Below are 26,043 nucleotides of genomic sequence, written 5' to 3'. Positions count from 1 at the left end.
TTATTTTCTCTTGGAGCAAAATGTAATTTTGACATGACAAAAACGAGTGAAATCTGGAAATGGGTACTGACTTACTGGATACTATCACAAACCTCAACAGTAACCTTCACAGCCTATAAAGCAGAAATTAAACTATTTTTTTTTTTAACACTGAGATACGAAATCTCTCTCCTGCTCCTGGCCTCTGAACTAATTGTACCTTCTTTCATCTGTCCCCAAACTGTTTTTTTCCAGTAGTCATTTTTGTATCACGTAACTCTTCTAACTGCCCAGCTAATCAAAACACAATATAAAGCGATCACAAACAAGCCTATGGAAACCTAGAACATCTCTTTTCAACCCTACTCTACATAATTAATTAATTTTAATTGATTTTCAAAGCCTTCATAATGAACTGCAATTTCAGGCTCTAATGTCTTCAAAGAAACTGAGCTATTCATCCTTTACAAAGCAAATGAATGCCTAGAGTATGGAAACCAAAGAAAATCCAACTCGACTGTTGCCCGTTCAGACATGCAACAGGAATTGAGCTGAGGGATAAAAAGGTCTGCATTAAGGAAATTATGAATATCATAAAAGGAAAAGACAGGAATGATATGTAAATGATCGTATGTAATGTAATGCATCATTTCTACTGTAAAGCAGATATATATGGCAAAACAGACTACAATAAACCAGATTCCTCAAGTTTTACTAATCCACTAACAACTAAAAAGCCAGACTTGGAACAACAAACTGGCAAACCAAAAGCAATTACGCTGGCACTGCTGAAATACCCTTCAGGCAGTGGATGGTAGATTGAGGCTTGTATTACATTACATATGAATTAGATTTTCCTTGATTGTTTTTTTTATAGCACAAATATAATAAAATATCTTTCACTGAGAAACCCTTTGATTAAATTAGGGTATTATAGCACATCTATTGCCATAACAAAAACTGCAATTCACCCATTATACAAGTTAAACAAACAAACAAACAAAAAAGAAGAAACAACTTGACAATGACATGCCCAAATCAAAATTTCAATGACATCCAGACAGAATGAGTGGAAGCATTACATGCTTCTGGAAACATAAGGTGCCATTTGTTTGTTTTGTTTTGTTGCCATTTTGTTTGGGGTAGCATATGACATTGCTAAACTCCCTTTTCACCCATGAAAAATGCCTGTGCTACAAGGAGGTTGAGGTGCTAATTTCTTCCCTTTTGGTATATACATATAAGCAATACTAAGATCTAAATAGTCATTTCATGGAAAACTAAGAAAAGACCACCATACCTGAAAAAGTCATGTTTTTTTTTTTCATAAATAACTTCAACTTTTTGTTTTTAAACAATATTATATAATGCAACTTCAAAACCCGAGGCTTTCTTTTTTATTCAAATTAGCTACCAGCAAATTTACAATAGACTATTTTTTGTATTCTTCAGTCAATTCAAACCATAACAGATATTCCATAGCAACAAATATGCAAAAAGGAATTTAATTGCAAAAAAAACACCCACAAAGTTGGACAAAAGATTCTGTTCAGTAAGAAGATCTGGTAAAATGTTATGTCAAGGATGAATTTAAAGACATAACTTTACTATCATAAAATAACTGAGGCAGGTAATACATTAAGCGTTTTAAGCAGTCAACTGAATTTCTAGACTCATTCACTTAATCTGCTAAAATAGTCATTTCAGCCTCCGCAATTTAATAAAAAATAATAGAAACTGCTGAAAACCCATTAATCTGGGTTAAGTCTGCAAGATACAGGAAGATATGATTGTTGAAGCACTAAGCAGAGCCTATGGAGAAGCTAAAATATTGAAAGAAAGTGGGGTAAAAATTAAAGAAATGTATGTTTCTAAAACTGTCCATCTTAACCCAATGCATGACAAATAAATCTGAACAGAGATTAAATTTCACATATCTAAAAATCTTTAGAACTCTGACCGAAATGAAGAATTAAACCCAGAAACTCTGAATCAATAATGTGTTTATAATCATGTATTCTCATTCCTCCAGAAGACTTCTACATATTGTATGCATGAACTAGTGCAAACTGTAAATTTCTGGGGCCTTTACATTTCATTTTCTTTCAGAATGACACAGCAGTGCAGATCAGCAGATCTTGGGAAAATAATTCTCTGGAGTAAAATCATTTACATTTTAGTGTTTCTTGCCAGGCACAATTATGCCAATAAGTGGTTTATATATCACGTTAGGCACACTTATGTCCATCCCCTTCTTGCATGCCAGAGTTCTAAGTGAAAATGCTCGTGGCACAAGTAACTTTCTGCAGGCGAACAATCCTACATAAATTCCTTTCAACGGAAAATTGCCCACGTGTCTGTTTGTTTTGAAGCACTTTTGAGAAAACGTTCCTCCAAAAGCCTGATCCTGAAATTCCAATGGCGAATGTTTAACCATAATTTCTACGTAGGCCTAGAGAACTAAATAATTATGTCAAAATACCAGTGCTTTGGCAGAAAAAGTAATAAATGTTAAATATAATACCCTGTGAGTATCACAAATGAATGTATCTGTGAAGCCCAAACAAGACATAAAGGCTGTACAGGACCAACAGCTGCATCAATACGTTATTTTACAAGACAGTACATTTCTGATCGTGTTTCAACAGATGAAAGTAAGAGAATCTTGCCGATCTAAATAAAACGCCTCACGGTGCTAACTGGCACGAAAATGGGTATTTCTACGAACTTTGTGTCATAGAAAAAGGGCTGTGCTCTGAGATAAGCTAAATATAGCTCCCATTATTAAATACAGCAAAGAGAACACGAACAGCCTTTATTATACCTTATATGGACCTTCCTCCTTGCTTTTGCTTTTGAGACTCTGCCCTGAGACGCCAGGGTGAAGGATCCCGCTGCTGCACCTTTCCACCACCACTTTCCGCCTCCGGCCCGTAGATGGCAATGTGCTGCTGCCTCTCGGCTCCAGCCTGGCTTCCAACTCCTCTGCATTAACCTCTGGCAGCCCAAGCACGGCTCCGATCAGTAATAATTTACAGCGAAATGCTCTCATTTCTCCTATCAAGGCGTGTCAGTCAGCAGCTGTGAGGAGGTCCGACACGCTGGGCTGCGCGGGGAGCAGACAGCGGAGCTGAGCGGGACCTGAGGCGCTGAATCAGAGCCCGAGTGCGGCTCGGCCATATAAAGGCATGTTTCATAGATACCGCCGGGAACAGCGGCCCGCTTTTTGACTTCATCGAGTTAATGTTTATATACAAACGTAATAGTTCGCATTTCAGCCGCATAAACAAAGCTGAGTTAAGCAATACATTGGAGAGAGCCTCATTACATTTACCTATAATTAAGAATGAGGAACACTGGCTTCTGCTTGGAAATGAGAAGCGGCCTGCCTCCCGCCCCAGAGGAAGTGCCGCGCTGTATCCTCACCTCCTGATTCACCTCACATCACCTCTCCCCACCAGCTCACCTCCCGAGAATGTTGCCTACCATCCAAAATAACCACTTGAGCAGTTAAAAACACTTTTTAAAAGACTTCTGATGATAAATAGCCTGCCACCACTAAAAAAATCGCTTCAGACCAATGCTTAAGCCTACTGAAGACTTGAAGGAGAGGCAGCATTGAGAGCTGACTGGCTTTAAATGTGATTAAAGTGGCAGCTAGGATTGTGGCCAGGGCCAAGCAAAACAGCTCTCAAGTCTGCCAGCTTTCACCAGTGCATATGAAAAGGCTTTACTAGCAAAAGACAGCTTCCATAGCTATGGTATGCTGATACACCACAGAGCTGAAATATAAAGGGTCACATCAAGAAACTGGAAGTAGTGCTTTTAATGTAAAGGTTAAAAATGCTGTGGATTGCAGTGGCATCTATATACATGGGACTGGTCCATGATAAAGCCATCCGACATACGGAGGAAACATCAAAAAAGGTGCTAGGAGAAGTTTTTGTATAGCACGCCAAACAGTTAAAACATATGGTGTGCAAAGACTAGTTGTTCAGCACTGCACCTACGTAACTTCCATAAACCAACTACTTTTGCTACCAGTGAAGTGTTTTGTTCAGATCTGTGTCAAAAAATCTGTATATATTACTATGGCATATTTGTAATTTACCTTCTCATGAAGTATAAAATTAAATTGTGTTTTAAGCTTAAAAATAATTAAGCCATTAATTGTTCACTCTAGAAATAATGTAATAAATGTAGCTTTATTTATATAACAAAACAAATATAAAAATATTAGAGAATGTTGCAAAATTAGTCCAAATTAGACAAAATTCAGCAAAAAATCTTAATTTTCCTTTGAAGGTTCACGTAGAAAAATGCTTTCCCTATTATCAGAGTGCTGTGGCTTCATCTATAGGATAACAAGTCCGTTAGTTGAGAATGACTGCAGAGCCCATTATATCAACGAAGGCCTGCTGTATGCTCAGCAGAATACAAGGTGGTCACGTTGGGGGACCTGTGGCCCACATCAGAGGACACAAGAAAATAGAGAAGCATGAACCAAGGGTCGCAGTTTAGAAGTGTTACACACAGAGATGAGAATAACTGAAGAAGGACAATAATAACAGGCAAATTCTGTTATTTCGTGTCCAACCAAAAGGACGTAGAACAGGAAGCTTAATTGGGATAGTTGACCACCTCCTCTCTAGACAGTTCAGATTTTGAAATCTGAATGCTAGAACAGGATGCACAAACACTTTGGATCCTTCTCTGTATTAAGCCTGCAATGTCACATAGAGCTGAATTGTATCCTATTCTATCATTTCTGACTGTGAATTTAGCATCTCCAGAGGCTCCCATTTTTAGTGCTGTCGTTAGATATGTAAGTCAATGTTTGTGAAAATTGGTCATAAATACAAACAAACTAATGAAGGCTGAACTGAAAGACTCTGATTTAAACTCTTCCTATATAGACTCAAGGTCTGCAGAAGCAGCAAAAAAAGGATAAGCTAGCATGGTGATTCTCCTCAGATCTCTAACAGAAACAATGTCAAACATCATCACTTCAAAATATCTGAAATCACAATGAATCAGATCAGAGTGATCCACAAAATAGCCCTGACTGCTGATGCCAACATGTAGGAAGCCATATTCATCACATTAACTAAGCAACACACACAAAAAAACCCACTATAATAAATGTAGGAACACATTAAAAAGTTGCCGAAGACAAGAATGAGACAGAAAATGTCTACATAATTGTCACGCTGCATGTTATACCTACACAGGGGTAAGTTTTTTGGTACCCAGATTTGTTCCTTTTCAAAATAAATTGGCTTATTTTCCACTACCAGTAACACTGAAATAGGGTTTAATGTTCCAGAGACCCCACAGTCAATTTGGTTTATCAAAACTGCAGTATTGCTTTATTTTATACAAGGAGCAATGGTAAAGTTGGAAGCATATTTGCATTTAACCACATGTATATTCAAAGATGAAACTGTCACAATACATCAGTGTTAACTCCCCAATGACATAAATGATTAGTTTAGAAATCTGAACTTTTCTAGCTACAACATATGTACAATTGGGCACTTTTCAAGTGACCATGATCATAGCTAAACAGTCATTCTGTATGTAATATTACTTTATGTGCAAGTTAAGGATGCCACCAAATGCACATTATTTTATGCTGGCTCCTGTGTCTTGTGATTTATTAAGATATACACTTCCATTTTATATTCAGATTCATACCCTTTCTATTCCATCCTCATTTACAATCATTAAATATTTCCTGTGATTTTATCCCTGCAGGTAAAAACCCTTAGTTTTACATTACATGCCTTCTTCCCTATTTCTACAAAACTGCAACTCCTAAGTGGTCTTGCAGTCAAAGAAGCTAGGTAGAATATATATATATTCTATATACACACACACACATATATACACACATACCTTACATATGAAAGAATATGTATATATAAAACACTGAAAAGAATAATTTATATAAAACAAAGCACACGTGAAATACCTAGGTTGAAACCCTACAAAACTAGTTCTAGATAGATTTAACAGCAAAGAATATAGACCTTTCCAAGTTCTGCAACAGGTCTATAAGCAAGCATTAATACCAGTTCCAAGTATACATGCACATATATGTATATATAAATATGTGTGTGTGTACACACACACACACACACACATATATATATATGTGTGTATATATATATATATATATATATATATATATATATATGCACACACACATATACATATTTATGTATGTAGGTTAGACTTTAGAGCACTGTTAGCACCAGGAAGGCAGAAATGCTGTCACAAATGTTCGAAGTGTGGTCACTCTTCAGGACAACACAAAGTCCCCTGTTCTCCAGAGGGCAGTCAAACCACTGCAAAGCGGAGTCCTAGGAAGTTTCTCACCTTACATGGTGCCTCCCTCAACCAATATATTGCTTGAATCACCATAGAGAGACCAGTCGTCTGAAAAACCTTTAGCCAATCCAGTAACTGGCATAAACATGTAGCAGGAATGCTTGAAAAATAGGTTTTCCCTAGCAACTGAAATTCAATATTTTAAAATAGCCTGGATTATCCCTTTGGAAGCTAACAGCCACACTGTGGGAACATCTCCTTTCTTCTCAGGCTTGTAACAACAGTGCCATAGATATTCTACTGTAAGCTTTATAAAATATGTAAACTACACTGAAATTTTCAATGAATTGTGACATTTAGTTTAGGTTACCAATGCCGATTTTACAATTGGGCTGTTCAAAATAATTAAATTTGAAAAAAGAATAAAAATTAATGTTGAACCTGCACTATAAAAATGTACATAAAAACTTATAACAATATATTATCATTAACATAAAAGGGAGGTTTTACAAGATAATTCTTTTTCTGAATGATGTCAGTTTTACAAAGAACTACAGCCAATCAATATAGCATGCCAGTATAGTCAAATGTATCAAAAACTACCCAAAGAATTTAGGCTGAGGTACATGCCAGAAGTGACTCTCCAGCAAGGATTAACAGTATTCTTAAAGAAAAAAAAAAAAAAGAACTGTGCTTTTTTCCAAACTAATTAAAATAGACAAAAAAAAATCATATCTATCTAATCCAGAGTCTTTTATGTGCTAGCTATAAAAACTATCAATTAAAATTAAGTTAACAGCAATAAATAATTGAATCAAAGCCTTTGTTGAATCTACAGTCTGCTTCTATGTATTAGCACCCATCTCTTATTCCCTGTGTATCATGTCACCACTTTCTTTTCAACATTTCCTTTGGGCATTAAACAGGTTTAAGCGTACAAATTAAATCATGACAAAGCCTGAAGCAATTCTTGTCTACTATTACATTATGTAAATCTGTTTTAGAGATATAAAATCAATGCTACAAAAAAGTAACGTAGGAGGAAGACTTTTAAGAGAGAGTAAGATGGCCAGAAGTAATGGAGATGCAGGTCCCTAGCACGCCCCTCACAAAGGCTCTGTCTTCACAAACTGACATCATCCTTCAGCGTATGATGTAACTCAGACTACACCATCCCTCTTCTTGTATTTAAGAGTTTTGGGATAGTAATGCATGCCTATCAGATTCAGGACAATGAGTCAACAACATCTGAATGTTCTCCCATCTGTGGAATGGGAAAACCTGAAATTTTCAAAAACCCTGGAAAAACCACTAGAGGATTGCAAAATGGGAAATAGCAATGTAAGGAGGTAAAAAGGATCAGAGAAAAATGAATCAGAGAAAAATGAATCCATATGCTTCTTTAGAGGCCAGTCCCTCTTGCAAAGATGTCACTGCTAGCATTGCCCTAGCCATTTTATAGAAGTAAAGTGGACATATTTAGGATATATGTTTTAAAATGATACTATCAAAATTTGATACTTTTCCATTAACTGTTACATGAATGCTCACCTGCATGGTGCTCTCAGGAGGGCACACAAATTACCAGAGAGCTTAAAGTTTCCTGACTGGTTGTCAGACCTAAAACAGTTTAAGAATCCTTATCCTAACAAGTAGTTTCAGACATTTGGCATAGTAGGAGGGTGTTCGAAAGGTCAGAACTAGATGCAAAGGGTGGTTTATGTAACACGGTATAGTTGTTTACTCTTGTTTCAGTTATTCTAGGCTTTCAATGGAAAGGAGTTCCCTTTGGGCTGGATTCACTTCATGCTAACACTGACATCTGAGTCACCCTAAAAGTGCCTATTTCCCTCCCACGGTAATTTACTTCAGTACAGATGTCTTGCTTCAGACACAGTTTAAAGCTGGGATATAGCAGTCTACATCCCAGATGGACTGTATACCACCCATACTATCTGAACACCAGTTAAATTCTGTTGAGGTGAGTGAATATAAGAATGCAACCAACACTTTAGTTCAGTGCTTCCAAGTTCTTTCTTCTCAAAAGGCTGGGATGACTTAAAATGCCTGGAACACAGCTTTAGCACTGTACATTGTATTGACAACCCTCTTTAAAAAATAATTGAATTTAAAGTTGCTAATTTAACATTTAGCATATTCAGTGTTCAACAGACAAAAACAGCTTTTCATATTCAAAATTACCTTGTCTATTTACTTCATTCTGAAGCAGCTCTTCCATTGCTTCTTCTTCAGCAATATCTAATGGAGTGTCTCCTTCACTATTTACAGCTCCTACATGTGCTCCTTGGCTAATTAAATACCTGCCAATAGAAAAACAAACTTTTTGGTAAACAAGAAGAGAACATGAACTTCAACATAATAAAGCTGATGTAAAAAATAGCAGCCACCAGGATATCACATGCAATGGATATATATACATACACATACAATTAATAGAAGCAACCATATTTGGTATAAGCAAAAAAAAACCTCATGACTACCCTACAATTCCTGAATACCTATACATCTTTTTATCATACTACCCATTTACATGAATAGAACTTCAGTTTGCCGCAAGGATTTCCAATCATATTTAAATACACACTTACATGAACTGAAAGAAGAAAATGGTTAGGTGATGAACAAAAGCAAACACACAAACAATGGCTGAAACACCAACACTCATGAGCTCCACATATTAAGCCACTCTTCCTAAAGCATCCATATTTAGTGGCACATCATCTTTCTATAATCATTCTTTCTATACCCATATATTCCTTGGAATGATGACTCTTAGTCTCTAAGCCAGGTTCATAAATTTAATAAAACGAAAATCACCTCTGGTCCAAAGTATTCCCAAAGTTAGCTTTTGTTGGGGAAATGAGAGAGAGAGGAAGCAACAGTACTTTGCACTCTATTCAAGTCCCACGTGTCTAACTGGTTTGTTATTGGAAGTACTGCTATCTTAGGATGCAACAACCTGGACTCAGTGGAATTGATTTCTGAATTTCATATTAAGTCAAATGGATGGATTCCAACAATAAATCAAGAAAGGATTAAGTTATTTCACAGTTTTAAACCATAAGCCTATGAAACTACTGAGAACCTACTGCATAAAATGTAGTCAGCTTCTAAGAAGAAATGAACAATACAGAACAGTCTTACACTTTCCGGCCAAAACATTTATATTTCCCTAACAAATTAAACTGTTTGAGCCACAATAGCACTCAGTAAAAGCACGACATTACAAACACACCTTCTGTCCTACAGAGCTTAATTTACACCTTCCATATATTTGAGGGAAAAAAATAAAAGGAAATACTCAGACCTGAAGAACTAGTTCCCCACTTGGTAACAGGTACCGGAAATCAAAAGTACTTTTTTAGCCTCACTATGGTGGAATGTCAAATTATGCAGAAATCAATCACAAAATTAATCCACCACTCATACAAATAATTGAAAATATTTCTATTTAACTACTGCCAGCTACTAATGACAGATTCCAGATCCAGGATAATTTTTTCCTTATCTTTATTCAACAACTTGGTGCTTCAAGTATCCTCCTTCTCTTTTTTTTCCTGACGTATGATTTTAACAGCACTTGTTATTAAACCTCTGCAATTAAGTCAAGAAAAGGTAATGACTGACAGGCCACAAAATGGAAATGAATTCCCAGAAGTGTAACTGTATCTTCTGGGACACATACCATCAGTTGACACTACTAGCTTTGATGCTGGTATGTTGTGCTGTTTTTATTCTATTCCTCTTGAAAGAGCATAGCTGTGACTCTTAACCTCTCTTGAGCTTAAAGAATTAACTTCTGCTTGAATGAAAAATTAATTCAAAGTAACTAAATTTCTCAACAATACTAGTTCCACTGTTTGAAAGTTACACAGCATTTCAGGTTACATATCAGATAATTGCTATACAGGGTATTTGCTGAACAGGCAAAAAAACCAGGAAACCTAACTTTCTAGCAATGTCAAAACTTTGGACTCAAAAACAAAGTCAACCACCAACAATAATATCCTTATAAAAAAAAAATCCCAAGTCAGCATTCAGGTACTTTTCAATTTCCTTTTTCTAAAATAAACATAAAATTGGTTCTTATAAAAAGTGATTTTACCTGTTTCTACCTAATGCCTGCAGGGAAAAAATAAGCTACTTTTGCAAGGAAAATACGTACCTTATTGAAGTGGTTGTATTTTGTTCAACCTGTTCATTCAGTTCTAGACATATAGATAAAAGGATACAGTGCGTAAGATACAGGGCATAAGACTACTCCTGATAAAAGGAGCAAGCAGTGCATAAGAAAGTGCAGGGAATGAACAAAAAGCTATAGTAATACCTCAGAAAGTTATTTAGCCATGTGAACAACTTCATGGTTTTTACTTTAAAGTAAAATCCAAAACTAAAGCACCTTACACATCAAAATGAGACCAGCCAAGTTGGAGGATCAGTAGGGCTGGAGAAGTGGAGCTACTGAGTTCCCCTTTGCATGTGCTTACAGGGTTTTGGTTTTACTGGGTTAGAAAAGGAAGAACCATCTGATGAAGAAATGAATTGGTAAACCTGCTCCAAATTCACATTTGAATTGAAGGGATGGAAGAAGTAGGAGAAAGCTGACTTGCTGGGGAAATGAGAAAAGCTCTGTGGTGATGGTCCCTTCTCAGCCTTCCCTTGGCCACTCCATCCAGGGATCCCCCCTGCTACCCACACTGCATGGATGAATAATGAAATAGGAATACCCAGTCTAAAAAAATACTCAAATGCCAACTCTTCTAAAGAAACCTTCTAAATGTGCTAATGAAAACAAATGTTTGTTCTGTTTTTCACGCCATTCAATAACAGATGTCCCTAACCTGAACAAGTTTATGCATTTGTTTATTTTCCTTTACAGTAATAATAGTTTCAGCAAAGCAATGACAAGGTTCAGATGGTGCATGAAGTTACCCTGGTGCCTACAGGATGGTAGCTTTAATTAGGAAACCTGGCACTTCCACGGGAAGGGAGCACAATCATTTCAGATGTGTAGGTGGCCTGGCTCTGCATCATGTACAGAAAACAGACTTGGTAAGTGAGATCAAGAGAACGATGCTCCATGTTTTTAAGGCATAGCTGAGGAAAACTCAGTACAAAAACAACCCTACAAATCAGAAGATTTATTTTTTAAATCACTTTCCAAATTAACTGCACTTCAAGCTAAATGTTAATTAAAACTAATATTATGACTTTGAATATGGGCATATTTGACATTTCAGTTATTCCAGTACCATATAACTGAAATTTTCAGATGCAAGAGCATATTATTTTGTGTAGGTATGTATACATATTTAAAAAGTTATCCACGTTTCAAAATGAAAGCAAAAAATTGCTTTTTAAAAGCTTTATCAAATAGTTATTACTTTCAACTTGAAATTTCGCCTTTCTAAAATAAGTAAGCAAAATATAACTTTAATTTCCTCAGCTGATATGTAATCGATACATCCACATGGTATACAGTGAACAAGAAACTGGAACAGTGCAACAAAAGTCTAAAACTGTGGCCTTTGATACCAAGTCCAGAAAGAGGTGCTTTATGCAAAGTAGGATGCAATAGAAAAGTTTAAAAAAAAAAAGGACCCCCACAGTCACCCACTTATAAAACATTTTGGAATGGCACTTAAATTTGCATCTTTTGTAATTTGTTTGTTGTGCTATAGCTATGTTCAACAGACAGCTATAAAAGAATAATTCAGGAAAATATGGCAATTTATACAATATTCTGGTAGGTGCTCATTCAAAATATAAGTAAATGAGAAGAGAACAGTAGTTTGATCCATATCATGCTTATTTAGGGGGACAAAGCTTTCAAGTGTAGATATTCAATCTACAGCACCTATTTTAGATACTGCTGTGGTCCAAGTATAAAGAAGCACAAGCATCCTACAAATATCAGGGAAGACAAGAGCAGGAAAACAAAATTGTCCCTGACACTTTTACCCTGAAGTTTCCACGATAAGCGTTATGTAGTCTGGGTAAGGCTGGAAGAACAAGTTTGCTTTTGTGATAGCACTGCCTTAGGAAGGTGAAAATACTTCTACCTGAAATCTCTGTTTTAGGAATCGTTGCTACATATTCCTCAATAACTAGAGAAGTATAAGCTAATGAGTTAATAAGTTAATGACCTTGAAAAAAAAAAAAGATGAAGTGTTTATTTAAAATCACTATTATGTAACCCAGACTCCTATCACATTATGAGAAGTACATTTTAACTTTTTTTATAAAGAGATGGGATCTCGGTATCCCTGAGACAATAAATAATAACTCTCTGAGATTACTGTATGAAAGCCAGTGAGTCCTTACCGAAACTAAGTTCAGGAACTGCAAGTTAAAAATTTTACCCTGCAACTTGGCCTACAGTCTGAATAAAAATAAAAGGAATAATCATCTTCAATTGATGATTCTTTAGGTTGAAAATTTATTAACAAAATGCACATAGAGACACAAAGTAAGCTGAGAGGAAGATGCCTCTCTGAAGACAGTACATACAAACTCAGGGATTTAGGAAGCATTTCCTTCTGAATCTCAAACTTTGGATTTTCTGAACTTCTTCAGTTGCAACCAGCTTGCTATGCTCAGAAAGTATTTTAATATTATTTACTTCGGCAAAAGAAAGGGGCATTCATTTACATTCAAACCTTGTCCCAGTTCACCATATCTGGAAACAAGTTTGTGAAGTAATTAGGGATATAATTAACTTTAAGTACTTGCTGAACCTGAAGGTCACAAAAACCATGGCAAGCAAGAGACAGGGCAGAGACGTGGCTCCTGAACTGATTCAGTTCATTACAACTGCTTGCTGGACTCACCAGGAGCTCAGCAGCAGAAATGAGCACTGCCTGCTGCCTCGTCAGACCACTGGACAGGATCCTCTAACCCCAAAAATGTGAGGAGAGGGACCCTCCTAAAACATCTCTTATATTTGAAATAAGCAAGGCTAGGTTGGCCTTGCAGGGAAACAAGATTTAATGCTAGTGGGGCACCAACCAACAGCACAGCTGATCTCCTGAGCTTTTAACTAATTACCCATTTCAGATAAGCCCAGCTGTTTGTTTTTTTTTTCTTCTTTTTTTTTTTTTTTTAAATCCAAAGGTGGTGGAGTTCAAGTTAATTCCACAAGAGCCTTAACTGAATGATACCGTGGAGCCAAAGATGGAAAAAGTGTCACCGTGTTCACAGCAGCTGTACAATCATTTGCAGGCACAAACAAACCAAACATCTGCCCCTGAGTTCACAGGAGGTAAAAACAAATTAAAAAGTTGCAAATCTTTGGAATATATATTTTAATTGCCTTCTTTTAGCACAGCTTGCCAATTTATTTTGCTGTATTTTTTGAATAACGTCTCGAAAAACTTTTAAAAGCACATCCTTGTAAATCATTCAAGTTACTACTAAAAAGACATCAAAATCTGGCCAAACAATCAGACTTTCAAGCCACATCTAACAAGTTGAAACTATACAATTTTAATATTGCTCTTTATTTTTAAGTTAAAGTACACTAAAACTGTAACTCCTGATCCTTTTGAGACCTTCTATTGGTTGGAGTGTCTGGGAATATTTCTTCATGTAACCCCTACCAGAAGAGTTTCACTTCAAATTTAAATTCTTGACAGCACTGTTATTAACTCAGACCAAAGTGGAAATGCTACCTCAAGCTGCCTAGCCCTTCTCAAAACCATTTCTGGTTTGTTTAGCTTTTTGTTTTGTTAAATTTACAGCAAAAATATATAATACGTAAGGCAGCAAAGCAGTAACTACCTGTACACAACCTGGGTAACAAGATATCGAGAGATAGGATCACAGCCTCTACCTGATTCTTGCACCGTTCAGGTGCACTGCTCAACATAATCACTCAGAACAACAGATTAAAGACAGGCCTTTTAAAATTTAAAACCAAAACACAACTTAAATCATACAAAATTGAAGCAAATACCCAACATGAGGCAAGTGCCTCACAGGTGTCACTACAGATGGCCAAGTTCTCATTGCCCCTTGAGGTGACACAGGCCAGGCAGCAGGCCGCTCTGCACAGCCGGGGCCTCTTCACTCTCTCCAGTGACCACCTACAAATAATTTCCCCTTTTCCCCTCTCTATACAGATGAAACACTCCTGCAGTTGCCTCTTCTCCTGAGATGTATTAATCTGATGTATTTAATGTATCAGATGTATTAAAGAAGAAAATGAAGGCTCCGTGTTAAATACTGGAACCAAAACCACACACATTTCATTGGGCCTAGAATACTTTGTGCTGAATGATTTGAAGACTGATGTAGAAGAAATCAAGTGGCCTGAGAAACAAGTCAAGTTCACAGGAAGTCTTACTCAGGAACTTTGCAAACTGCCATCTTATGCTGTCAGCCACCGCTGTGTCTCAACCTGCTGTCTCTGAACATTCAGGATCAAGTTGAAGCAGACTTAAGGAGACAGGCCACAATGAAGCCATTTAAACTACTATTTAACCATAATAAAACTCAGGAATTTTTAAGGTTATGCTTCTTTGTAAATTCTAGAAGATTCTCGATCACATCTTTTTCATTTGGGAGAAAAGAAGCTGCAGCACTTCCTGAAGAGGACTGTTCCCCTAAGAGCACTATGATCAGCGAGCACCTACACAAAGCACCAGGTTAAATAAGGACAATTAGGATTATTTGGCAAAACTAGATAATTATTTCTCCTGAAATGCATGAGTGAAAGATTTTTAGACAGCAGATATATCAATCAGAGATATCAGGTGAATTTATGTTTTCTTCTTGCAAACTACAAGAATTAAGAATTTCAAGTGGGTAGAAGCATTTTTTTTTAAATAAGTAAGAAATGGGTAATTGGAAAATGAAAAAGAAATGGGAAACAGATGACCAAAATTGTTTAAGAAAACAGCAAGTGACAATTTCTTTTCATTTTTCACTAGTCAAATCCAAGTTTCAGAGTATGTTTTTTCTAAATTATGGACCAATTTGAAAAGATTTTTATATCTTTCACTATGCAAGAGACAGCAGCAAATCCAGCTTGTTCTGATTCTCCCTCTTGAAGCTGTTGTGAAAGTGTCTTGAACAGCTACGCACCTTTGCTTCAAAATTACCAAATACTCCCAAAGCTAACCAAGTAGTATGTCACGGAGATGAGAAAAAAAAAATCCACTCAGCAAACAGCTCTTTCTATTGATTCTAAGTAATATATATGCATACTAATACATTTATGAAGACAGTACTCCAAAATGTACCAAACCAACATTGAGCTCTCCCTGCACGTAGGTGGCTGTCCCTAGCCCCCACTGTAGCTGGCACACCCAAGGAAGCGCAGTAACTAGAATCACATCTGTTTTCCTTTTCGGTATGCAGGAACATGGAAGAAACAGTGTAAATATCTAAACAGAAACTGGTTATTCTTAGTCCTGAGTTCCAAGTAACCTATGAAAAAAGCCAGCAATAAGCTCTAGAAATACTTGTACGTAGGTGGCTACCTAAATATTAACTGCGCAAAGATGGAACAGTAAAAATTCCTACCCGCAGCAAAAGAAAAGCAACTAAGCCTGCATATTTTACTGTATCCATATAGAGGAAAGACATACGAGGGGTGGCAGAGCAGTGTTTAGGTGAAAGTAAACAGTAACTGAGACGAGGGAAGTAGGAAACATGAAGAAAGCTATATAGGGAAACATGCTAGAACATATTCCTCCCCCCCCTAAAAAAAAATGGAGCCTGGTACTGACAGAATGAATACAGTGCAAAAACTTTAGTCAAACAGAAAGTAAAACAAAAAAGTATTTTTAAAGAGCATATTGAATGTTAATTTCATTATGCACTCTGTGAACAAGTGTTTCCCCTCTTTATTTTGAAGTCTTTGAAAATTAAGCCACACTTTTTATGCTAGCTACTGAGGCATGCTGATTTTTCAAGCTTGGGCATATGAAATTTTATAGCAAATACTTTCAAAATTAGCATGATTTTTTAAACAAAACAAAGCAAAAAAAAAATCAACCAAGTTTTAAGCTATCAGAACAACATGTTTTGAAGTCTAACATTCTCAAAAGATACGAGAAACAATGAAACATAATAACATATGTCAGCAAAAATACATGCGGTTTTTCAACCACAGATAACTGGTTTTCTGATTTTTTTCTCCAGAAATACTGTTTGTTATCTAAATTTGATTATTTTTCTTGTATTCTATTGTGCAAAAATGAAGGTTAAGTTTGACAAATATCTTGCCCCTTCAAAAGAGTACAGTAACTTTAACTCATGATGCTTTCCGTGCTCAGGATGCTTTCCTGTAGTAAATTTGCAAGCATTTATGGTGTTCTAAGGAAGTGTCACCAAGGTGAGTATCTAGGACTGAGTTATACTGGTTGAAAAGAGCCAACAACAGCATGGAAGCAGAAGAGGAGGAGGAAGAAGGAAATGTTGCTGCTGCCCACTCTGCTCAACTAACTGCTCACCAGAAAGAGGTCATCACACAGCTAGCGTGCATCATCCCTCCTGCCTTGAGCTAAAAGTAGCATTGCTAGATTTGACTACAGTAGCACCACAGATACTGATTTTTAGCTGCTTCTTTTTATTATAGCAGAAATTATGAGGACAGACTTAAGCTGACAACCTTATTTTCCTCCAACAGTGATGTGTTGGCATGTACATCAAAGAAATTTAAACCAAGACCAATTCTGAAAACCCCTTTTACTGCACTTAAATAGATATTAGCACGGATATAATCACTACACCATCGAACTTATCTTGTTTATAATTATTTTATGCAATAATATAGTGACCAAACCTCTATATGGAGCAACATTACCTTCATAGTACAGCTTTTAGCATCACCCAGAAGTACTATATGCAGTCTGAGCCCTCACTAAGTATCAGCAATCTGCAATGCATAGCAGCTGTGCACCTGCCCTTTGAATTCCTTGAAAAAAATTGTGTCCAAAAGAAACTTATTCTTTATACAAAAATTTGGTGAGTAGTACCTCATCTGCAATTAAGAGGTGCTGATAATTATAATTCCCTTTTTATACTTTTATCTTGTCAGACCCACTGTTTATAAACAAAATTGCATTTCTGTATCTTCATATCTGAACTGTATCCAAGAAACTCCACTCTCACTAATGCACAGCAGCCTCGTATCTCTACAGACACCACACTATATTTACACAGATTTCAAAAGAATTCAAGCAGCTTTTATCCTGCCCCAGTAAGGGATAAGAAGACTAGAAAAATACACACAGATTAAGATCACTTGCACTCGAATGACGTAGCTTAGGATATCCAACAAGAGGCACAGCTGTAAGAAAGGGTAAGTAAGTGCACAAATTGCGTTAGTGTCATTAGAAAGTGCACTGGATGTTGCAGAAGAGGGTCAAACTCACAGCAGAGTAAACATTAATTTAAAAGCTGAAAGAAAATGAGGTGCAAGAAGTGACAACCTACACCACACCCATGTTTTCTCCAAGAAAACCACATTCAAAACCAACACCTTTCCATATTTATCACTCAGCTGCTCATATTTAATTAACTTCACAAGTCGTAGTTAAGGTATCTATTACAAATTGTTCTTGGGATACCAATAAAACCTATGCTGTGTGATAAACAAGTAAGATCTTTCCTATGCATATAACATCTCAAAGCAGGATGTTTTTTTAGACACCACCCACCATTTTAAATTACTTTTCAGACAAAAAAAAAAGAGTGCTCTGAGCTTTACACTGGCCATCAGTCCCTTGACTTTTCATTTGACCCAATGAACAGCTAAAGCATATTATAAGAAAAAAGATACCTTCTACTAAATCATAGAGCCTTGAAGAAGGTATTTCCAAACTTAAAAATCTGTTAGATTTACTTCTGAAACAACAGAACTGCAACATACAATATTATCAAATACTATGGGGCACAAGTGGAGATGCATTCAGTGAGCCAAGCTGAAGAAGGCAGCTCCAGAGCACACACTGTTTTTGTGCATCCTAGAGTGACGAGTGCTCCTAGACACCCTCAATTGAACAACCAGGTATCAAATCAGGCCCTATAATTTCTTCCAACCCATCAACCATATCTTAGCATGTATTTCTGCCAGCTGGTTCTTATCCAAACATAGATCAAGTCTACACAGTAGAAAAGATTAAACTCTACCACATAATGACATGATTATAGAAAGGAGATTTCACCTTCAACCTAAACAATTCAATTGGTGTTTCATTATTCCTATGAGGAACATACATGCATCAAAACCATGAATAAAATAGCAAACACTGCAATGATACATTTCACAAAATAAATGCCAATTAATTCTAGCTCAATTATCTTCTTATCTTCTTCAATTTTCTCCATTTTTTTTTCCTACTGGAATTTAACTTTATCCTTGCAGAGGTCTAATAAAAGTTTGGAGGAGGAGCAACCTTTAAGTTCCTGATAAAGACTGAACATCATTCTTTGATTTAGGAAAAAGAACAAGAGAGTACCACATCAGCATATTTTCTATCACATTCCCAGAGACCTGTCTTACTCTTCTGACCAATAAACAGTCTTACAATATCTTTAATCTTTTTTTTTTTTTTTCCCCAATCACTTCTTCCAGAAAGAAACAAGGCAGCAAATAGAAATGCATTAACTGAAATAATCTTTCAAAGCCTGCAGTGACCTTTTCACAGCTCTCAAAACAAACGTCTACCAGTGTCAACTTGTAAGAAGTCAGTCATTCTTTTAGAAAGTTGCTCTTCTTTGGCTGGGAACAGATTTTCTTTTCCTGCTTTTATTTTGTGGTATGGTGAGTTTTACAATGTATCTTTCTGAAGTCCTCTTCTCATTTCCTTAGTGAGCTGTATCAAGTTTCTTTGGTCCTTTTCCTTTTCATCACAGAATGATCGGTTTAGGTTGGAGGGGACCTTAAAGACCACCCAGTTCCAATCCCCAGCCATGGGCAGGGACACCTCCCACCAGACCAGGTTGCCCAAAGCCCCATCCAGCCTGGCCTTAAATACTTCCAGGGATGGGGCATCCACAGCTGCTCTGGGCAGCCTGTGCCAGGGCCTCACCACCCTCACAGTAAAGAGTTTCTTCTGAATATCTAATCAAAGCCTTTTAGCTTAAAACAGCTACCCCTTGCCCTATCACTACCCTCCCTGACAAAGAGTCCCTCCCCAGCTTTCCTGTAGGCACCCTTTAGGTACAGGAAAGCTGCTACAAGGTCTCCCTGGAGCCTTCTCTTCTCCAGGCTGAACAACCCCAACTCTCTCAGCCTTTCTTCACAGGAGCGGTGTTCCAGCCCCTTGATCATCTTTGCGGCCTCCTCTGGACTTGCTCCAGTCAGTCCATGTCCTTCCTGTGCTGGAGGCCCCAGAGCTGAGCGCAGGGCTCCAGGTGGGGTCTCAGGAAAGCAGAGCAGGGGGAAAGCCCCCTCCCTCGCCCTGCTGCCCACGCTGCTTTTGGTGCAGCCCAGGACACGGTTGGCTTTCTGAGCTGCAGGCACACATTGCTGGCTCATGTTGAGCTTCTCATCAACCAACACCCCCAGGGCCTTCTCCTCAGGGCTGCTCTCAATCCATTCTCCACCCAGCCTGTATTTGTGCTTGGGATTGCCCCGGCCCACCTTGCACTTGGCCTTCTTGAACCTCACGAGGTTCACACAAGCCCACCTCTCAGGCCTGCACAGGCCCCTCTGGATGGCATCCCTGCCCTCCTGCACGTCAACCACACCACACAGCTTGGTGGCATTGGCAAACTTGCTGAGGGTGCATCCAATCTCATTGACTGTGTCACTGAGAAAGATGTCAAACAGCACTGGTCCCAACACAGAGCCCTGAGGAACACCATTTTTAATTCTACTCTTCCAGTTAGCCTTTCCTTGTGTTCTTCCAAGTAGCATCTTGTATCCGTATGAAACCGTTCACTCACCATGTAGCACTTCTATCACTCCAAACTCCGAATCAGTTTGCACAGTTTGCATGTGGTTTACATCAGATCACCAACATCACTGGCACACACAAATCAGAACTTCCTATTATCCTCCAAAGATCCACTTCTGGACATATCACTAATAATATCACTTCATACTCTGTTAATTAAGTCTGTAACTGAGAAGAAATCTAATGGAGAAGGGAACCATTCCCAAAAGTTTTTGTCAGTCTGCTTTGCCTAAATAATATCCTCCTCCTCTAAAATTACAATGGGTTACAGTAAAGGAGTTGATATTAAAAACTTTCCCGTAAGTAATTGCTCCAGATGATCAAGTCAGCAAACCTTAGAGAGAAATATATTAGAAACAACTGCTCTGAAAGCTATTTTGTGGCACCACCACTCTTGTATATTGCAGAAGAACATTCAACAGCACCAGCTGGTTCAGGCTTATGACGTGGGGGAACAAGGAGAGGACTCCATCTCAGCACAGACAGTGCTCCGCAGGCAGGCTTCTGATCAGAGGTACAAGCTATGTCTGAAAAGCAGCCCAGACATTTTTTTTTTACTGCCCGCATATTTGTGCCAACTGCTGCTGGCAAGCCAGATCAGCTCACTGATCCAAAAGAGAATAAGTCCTCCCAAACCCCCCAAGGCTAGTCTTACACTAATAGTTACCACGCTGTTGGGTAATCATTAGGTACTGCAAGAGGGGGGGTATGAGTCCCGAGCCTGTGGAGGGGGGGAAAGCGGGGAGAGAAAGGAATGTTTGCCTATTTCTGCAGCAGCCTCAAGTTAGATCACACTGGGTGTGTTGTGAAACTGCCCTGAATCTCCTTCACTAGGTGCTGCCGGAGGAGCACTGGGACCAAGCTGGAAGAGGCAGGAGCCACTATCACCCACCCCAGATGGCAGTCCCCACAGGGCAGTTAGTAGGTCAAGTAAAGCACCTGTCACTGAGCACTGATGTATTCAGCTGCAGGTTTGCAGGTCTGTCTCACTCGCTGCATGCCTGACAGCAATCACTCACGTAGTCTTAATGGGTTGTTACTAAAATAGAGAGATCTCGGGTCACTGGCTTGCAGAGGTTTCAGCAAACACGTCTGGCTGGCTTCACTTACAGGTGGCTGGAGCCCAGAGAAACGGATGGGCGGCAGCAACAAGGCAGTGGCCACACAAAAGCTTTTTCAAGTGAGCTTGACATACTGGGGCAAGGAGGGGAGACAACACAGGAAACTCTGCGCCCTTTTATATTCTTTAAATAATGAGGCTGTCCAAACCACACATAGTACTCAAAATATGAGCAAAAGGTTATCTTCATGTTCTGTTTTTTTTTTTTTTTTTTTCCCTTCTCTCTGCCCTTATACTTCTTAACAAGGGATCAGCATTTTTGCTGAAGAATTAGTATCTTAGGAGGTGCACAACGTTACCAGATTTTCAGGAATTTAAACCATCAATGGCAATCTGGGAAGCAAGAAGCGGATCTTGCAGCACTTGAATTCTGTGATCTAGTTCTGAAGAAAGAGCATTAGAAACATCATAGCAGTAATGTCTTTGGAAACAAACACAATTACAGAGTCATTCCTCGACTGGACTCCATCTAGACTACAAAGGTATGATTCACCTGCGGCTTTATTAACTAGATTTCATACATCCGTTCTGCAGAGCCCAGAAGAAAATGAATAGATGATCTCTGTAAGGTGCTGGAAACAATTTATATTAACTTCAAAGTGCTAGGAAGACTTTGAAAGTTTGCAGTATTTTGGGAATACTTATTAGCAAGCACAGATTACAAATGATTGAGGAAGCATGGCCATTAAGTGCTGGCAGAGAGTCACATTTGCTAATTACACCAGAGGGCCATGGAAATGGGTAGCCACTGGCTGCCATTGAGAGGGAAAACATTTCATCATACATTTAAGCAAGATCGTGGCAATTTTGCATATTTCAAACTGACGAGTTTTGAGTTTTAGCATTTAAAGAAAGAAATTTTAGGGAATTCAGAAAAATCTAATATAGATGAAAATTAAGTACAAACAGGAAAAAGGTTACTGTGAACCAAACATTTCTTTCACACAACTTGACAACAAGGAAGGAAATATAGGGGCATTATTTGATGATTTCAAGTTCATCCCAGCCTTGTACATTAAGTTGTATGACACTCCTCAGTTCAAGAAGCATAAGCTATCTGTGAAGTTTCTAATACAGGAAAGCACATTATCTACTGGGTACTAATATCTATCATGATAAACAATATTCATTATAAAAACCCTATTCTTACCTCGAGACATCTCCCTCCCCCTCTTTTTCTGCACAAAAGTGTAACTGTCAGTTGAAGAACTGAATTTTGTGTTATTTTTGAGAAAAACACATTTCTTACATTTCCTGAAAGATGCACTTTCTTCCATGCTGGTGAAAATGAAAGGACATTCGCATTTAAGTAGTAAAACTATACGATTGCCTCTGAGTACTTACAAGCGAACTCAAAACACATCAGCTACACACAACCAGGCATGGTACACAACCACAAGAAAATGCATTTTTAACACATACTCTTTCAAAGCCAAAGAAATTTATGCCATTTCAGATTTATTTTACATTAATCTGGTACAATACAAAGCATTGTAAAGAGCAAGCAATTTAATATTCTGTTTCTTAAATGCCAATTTGAACTGCTTATTGCTAATCCACTACATTTTTTTGCTTTCTAAAGAGGAATTTGATTATTCCCCAACACTGAAATAACATACAGGCTTTTAAACTGAAGAGGAAATCTATCACATAAAACAATTCTTTACATCGACCCATCCAGTTTTACTAGATGAGTTAATGTTTCAGTAACAGCTAACTGTAAGGGTCCTAACTGTTAAATACCATCTTAATGCATACACAAAATTTCTGTTAAAAGTGCTTCTGCACTGAAATTTATTTCCGTATAACTATAATTTTTCAAAGCATTTGATGCTGATATTTTAATTTATACTAACGCATTGAAGGAAAAAAAAAAAAGCACTAAAAAAAAAACACTCCATATAAAGCTTTCTGTTTATGAAAAAACAGAAACAAATGGAAGGAGAATATTCTAGACATCTAGACAAAATCCACGTGTCTTGGCAATGTTGAATAACTTTAAACCACTAATTCTACAATTACTTGTAAGCTAATTTGTATGAACATAAAACAGATGAACATATAACTTAACGGGGAAATTCTAAAATCAAACTATTCAAAGAACTCCCGATAAGCTGAAGCAGTCCCAGCATTTGGAGATCTCAGAAACACCAGAAAGAAAAGAGCAGTTGCCTTCCATGGCAGAGTATTTGCTTATACAGCACAACCCTCCATCTGCAACCAGTTAATAATTTGTCCCACACTAAACTACATTATCTTGCTGTATTTCTACATGGGTAACTTCTTGCTGTATTTCACCTGAGGCAGGTTTCTACACAGCTAACACTGCCTAAATGCCTTTTTTAAAGGAGATGGGAAGCACAGACAAAAGAAGATGTCAGGATGAAGGTTCCAAAGAAGCTGCCAACTGAAATGGGCGGGGGATGCTGCTGGGAGAAAGTGCCACAGAATGGGAGGATGTGGTGAAGGATGCCAGGGACAGTTCTGCCCACTGTTCTTGCCCATTGGCGAGAGTGCAGTGACCCAAAGCAAAGACAACAGCAATCCCTAACTCACTGGGGCCATGCTACAAATTCATGCAGCCCATTAGCTGGAGCCCATGCAATGGGACTAGAGCCGTTCAGCCACATGGCTGAAGGGGTGGCTGCCTGAGACATAAAGGTGTTTGTTTTTTTCTGAGAAGCTCCCCCTATCACATCCTCTTTACATGCATATCCCTACACACATATCCTGTACTTCTCCCAGATCTCCAACACACGGGTACACTCACTCAGGAACACCCGAGCAGCAGCAGGGAATATTTACGAGGAATGTGTGCATTGAGAGTGAGAGATGATTAGGTGTTCAGTGAAAGCACAGAGAGATGGGAAAGCTCCTGCATGGATCAAATAGGCATACACAATTCCCTATTAACCGGAGGATTCTCAGTCATTCCCATTTACTGTACATAATAGGAGATGGTTGCTAGTAGCAAATGGATGGAACGTGTAGAAAGACCATCTGAACTGTAAGGTGAGGGGGCACTGATTCAATTATAGAGCTGTCTGAACAGAAACCTTTCTCACTCTATAAGTGCATTATCCATCCCAATATAATCCTGCAGAAGTCACGTGAACATCAGGAGAAGACTGGGGTGGGGGGGTGGGGGGGTGGGTGTTCTGAAAGCAGGAGGGTTTCACACCCTATTAACAGATCTGCAAACTTCAAAATCTTGGTGTTATTTCATAGACTAGCCCTGGGGATCATGCAAGAGATTACACGCAATGTTAAGAGAACAACTGCTTTCCTTCCTCCATTTTCTTCCCTCCCTTAAGCCTAGGAAGTGATGCACGCACATAAACAAAGAATACTAAGGTTGCAAAGGTATACATATTTCGAAGACAAATATAGAGCTAGAGGGTCACTAAATTACCTCATGAACAAAGAAATGCCCTTCATAGCAGAAAAGATCCCCATTTTCTAGCTCTGATGTTTACGTATGATTTTAGACTTTGAGAAATGAAATCCTGAAAAAATGAAAGTATGTTGTACTATGCTACATTTTTCTTATGAGTTGTAAAAATGTAAGCATTGTTATTCCCTTACTCTTCTATTCCCTGACTCTTCTCTTTTGCACCTTGGAAGAAAACAGGAAATGTGAACAGAAGCCATTCTGCACAAAAATGCCAGTCCATATCATGAAGGACAGAGATATGTCATGCTGTAATTTTTTCAGAACTTTAAGTACAATCCATGTAATTTATCCAAAAGTAAATGCACCTTTCCATGAACCAGAAAATTCAGTTCTAAAACTGCTATGTACCAGATTCATCCACAGCCACAGCCACGCAAACCACACCTTTATGCTTTCCAGGAAAGGTGTTTTCTCATTGAAACTGATGCTGATGCTGAACCCAATGTGCACTATGGGCCAAATAAAAACCAAATTTCTAATGTCTGCTAATTTCTTTCATCAGCCTCTCCTCCTTCTTCATGTTTTGCCTGAGCTGCAAACTGTTGTTAATTTTGTGACTTATTTGAAGCTGAGCTCGTTCCTGGAAAAGCAGTTAGAAGAAAATCTAAGCTCTACAGGCCTCACCAGATCTAAATAATGCTCCATTCAGGTCAGGTTACCCCTCCCTCTGCTCTATGTGGAAATCAGTTTCAAGAGCTTATCCTTAAAACTCCTCACATCTTAGAAACACTGAACTTCCAACAGCTTAGAGGTCCTACATCCCACAGAACTATGCTTCAATAACCTTACTTCTTTAAAGGACATCTAGGGAAGGTATGCAAACCTTCCTGTCCTGTCACAGACTGAGAGAATAAAAAACATGACAACCTTCAAAACTATTCTTGATTTCAGATACATGGGTCAAAAGTGAAAAATGTTCTTGTGGACAAGGGAATACATTCATCTTTCTTCCCTGAACATCTGCCTATTGTAGGCTGCAATGCCAAATGAAGAACATGTACTCAACATTTTCCTATTATGGAAAAATAATAGTATATTCCTAGGATAGTAGAGTTTTACCTCTACTATACTGAAGAAAGGCGTATATTATCTCGGTTTGTAGGGAAATTCTTGTCATAGTATGGCCAACAAGTCAACACTTCCAACATGCATGCAAGAGAGATTACAGCATCTGCATAGTGTAGAAAAGCAGATTACACAAGTTAGCAGTCACACTGTCCCAATTC

General features: G+C 38.0%; 1 protein-coding gene across 7 annotated transcripts in view; it reads right to left on the bottom strand.

Annotated features, from left to right (window-relative positions):
* Nucleotides 1–26,043, bottom strand: part of PPP1R12A (protein phosphatase 1 regulatory subunit 12A) — a 124,253-nt gene that overhangs the window by 52,673 nt on the left and 45,537 nt on the right. For all 7 annotated transcript variants that reach the window (XM_084305965.1, XM_084305966.1, XM_084305960.1 and 4 more), the window contains exon 3: nucleotides 8,515–8,633. In XM_084305965.1, the coding sequence (XP_084162091.1) occupies nucleotides 8,515–8,633 (119 nt within the window). The remainder of the gene's footprint in view (nucleotides 1–8,514; nucleotides 8,634–26,043) is intronic.

The sequence above is a fragment of the Netta rufina genome (genome assembly GCF_964035555.1).
Source record: "Netta rufina genome assembly, chromosome: 1".
NCBI classification, from domain to species: Eukaryota; Metazoa; Chordata; class Aves; order Anseriformes; family Anatidae; genus Netta; species Netta rufina.
This window is presented reverse-complemented; position numbering and strand designations above follow the sequence as displayed.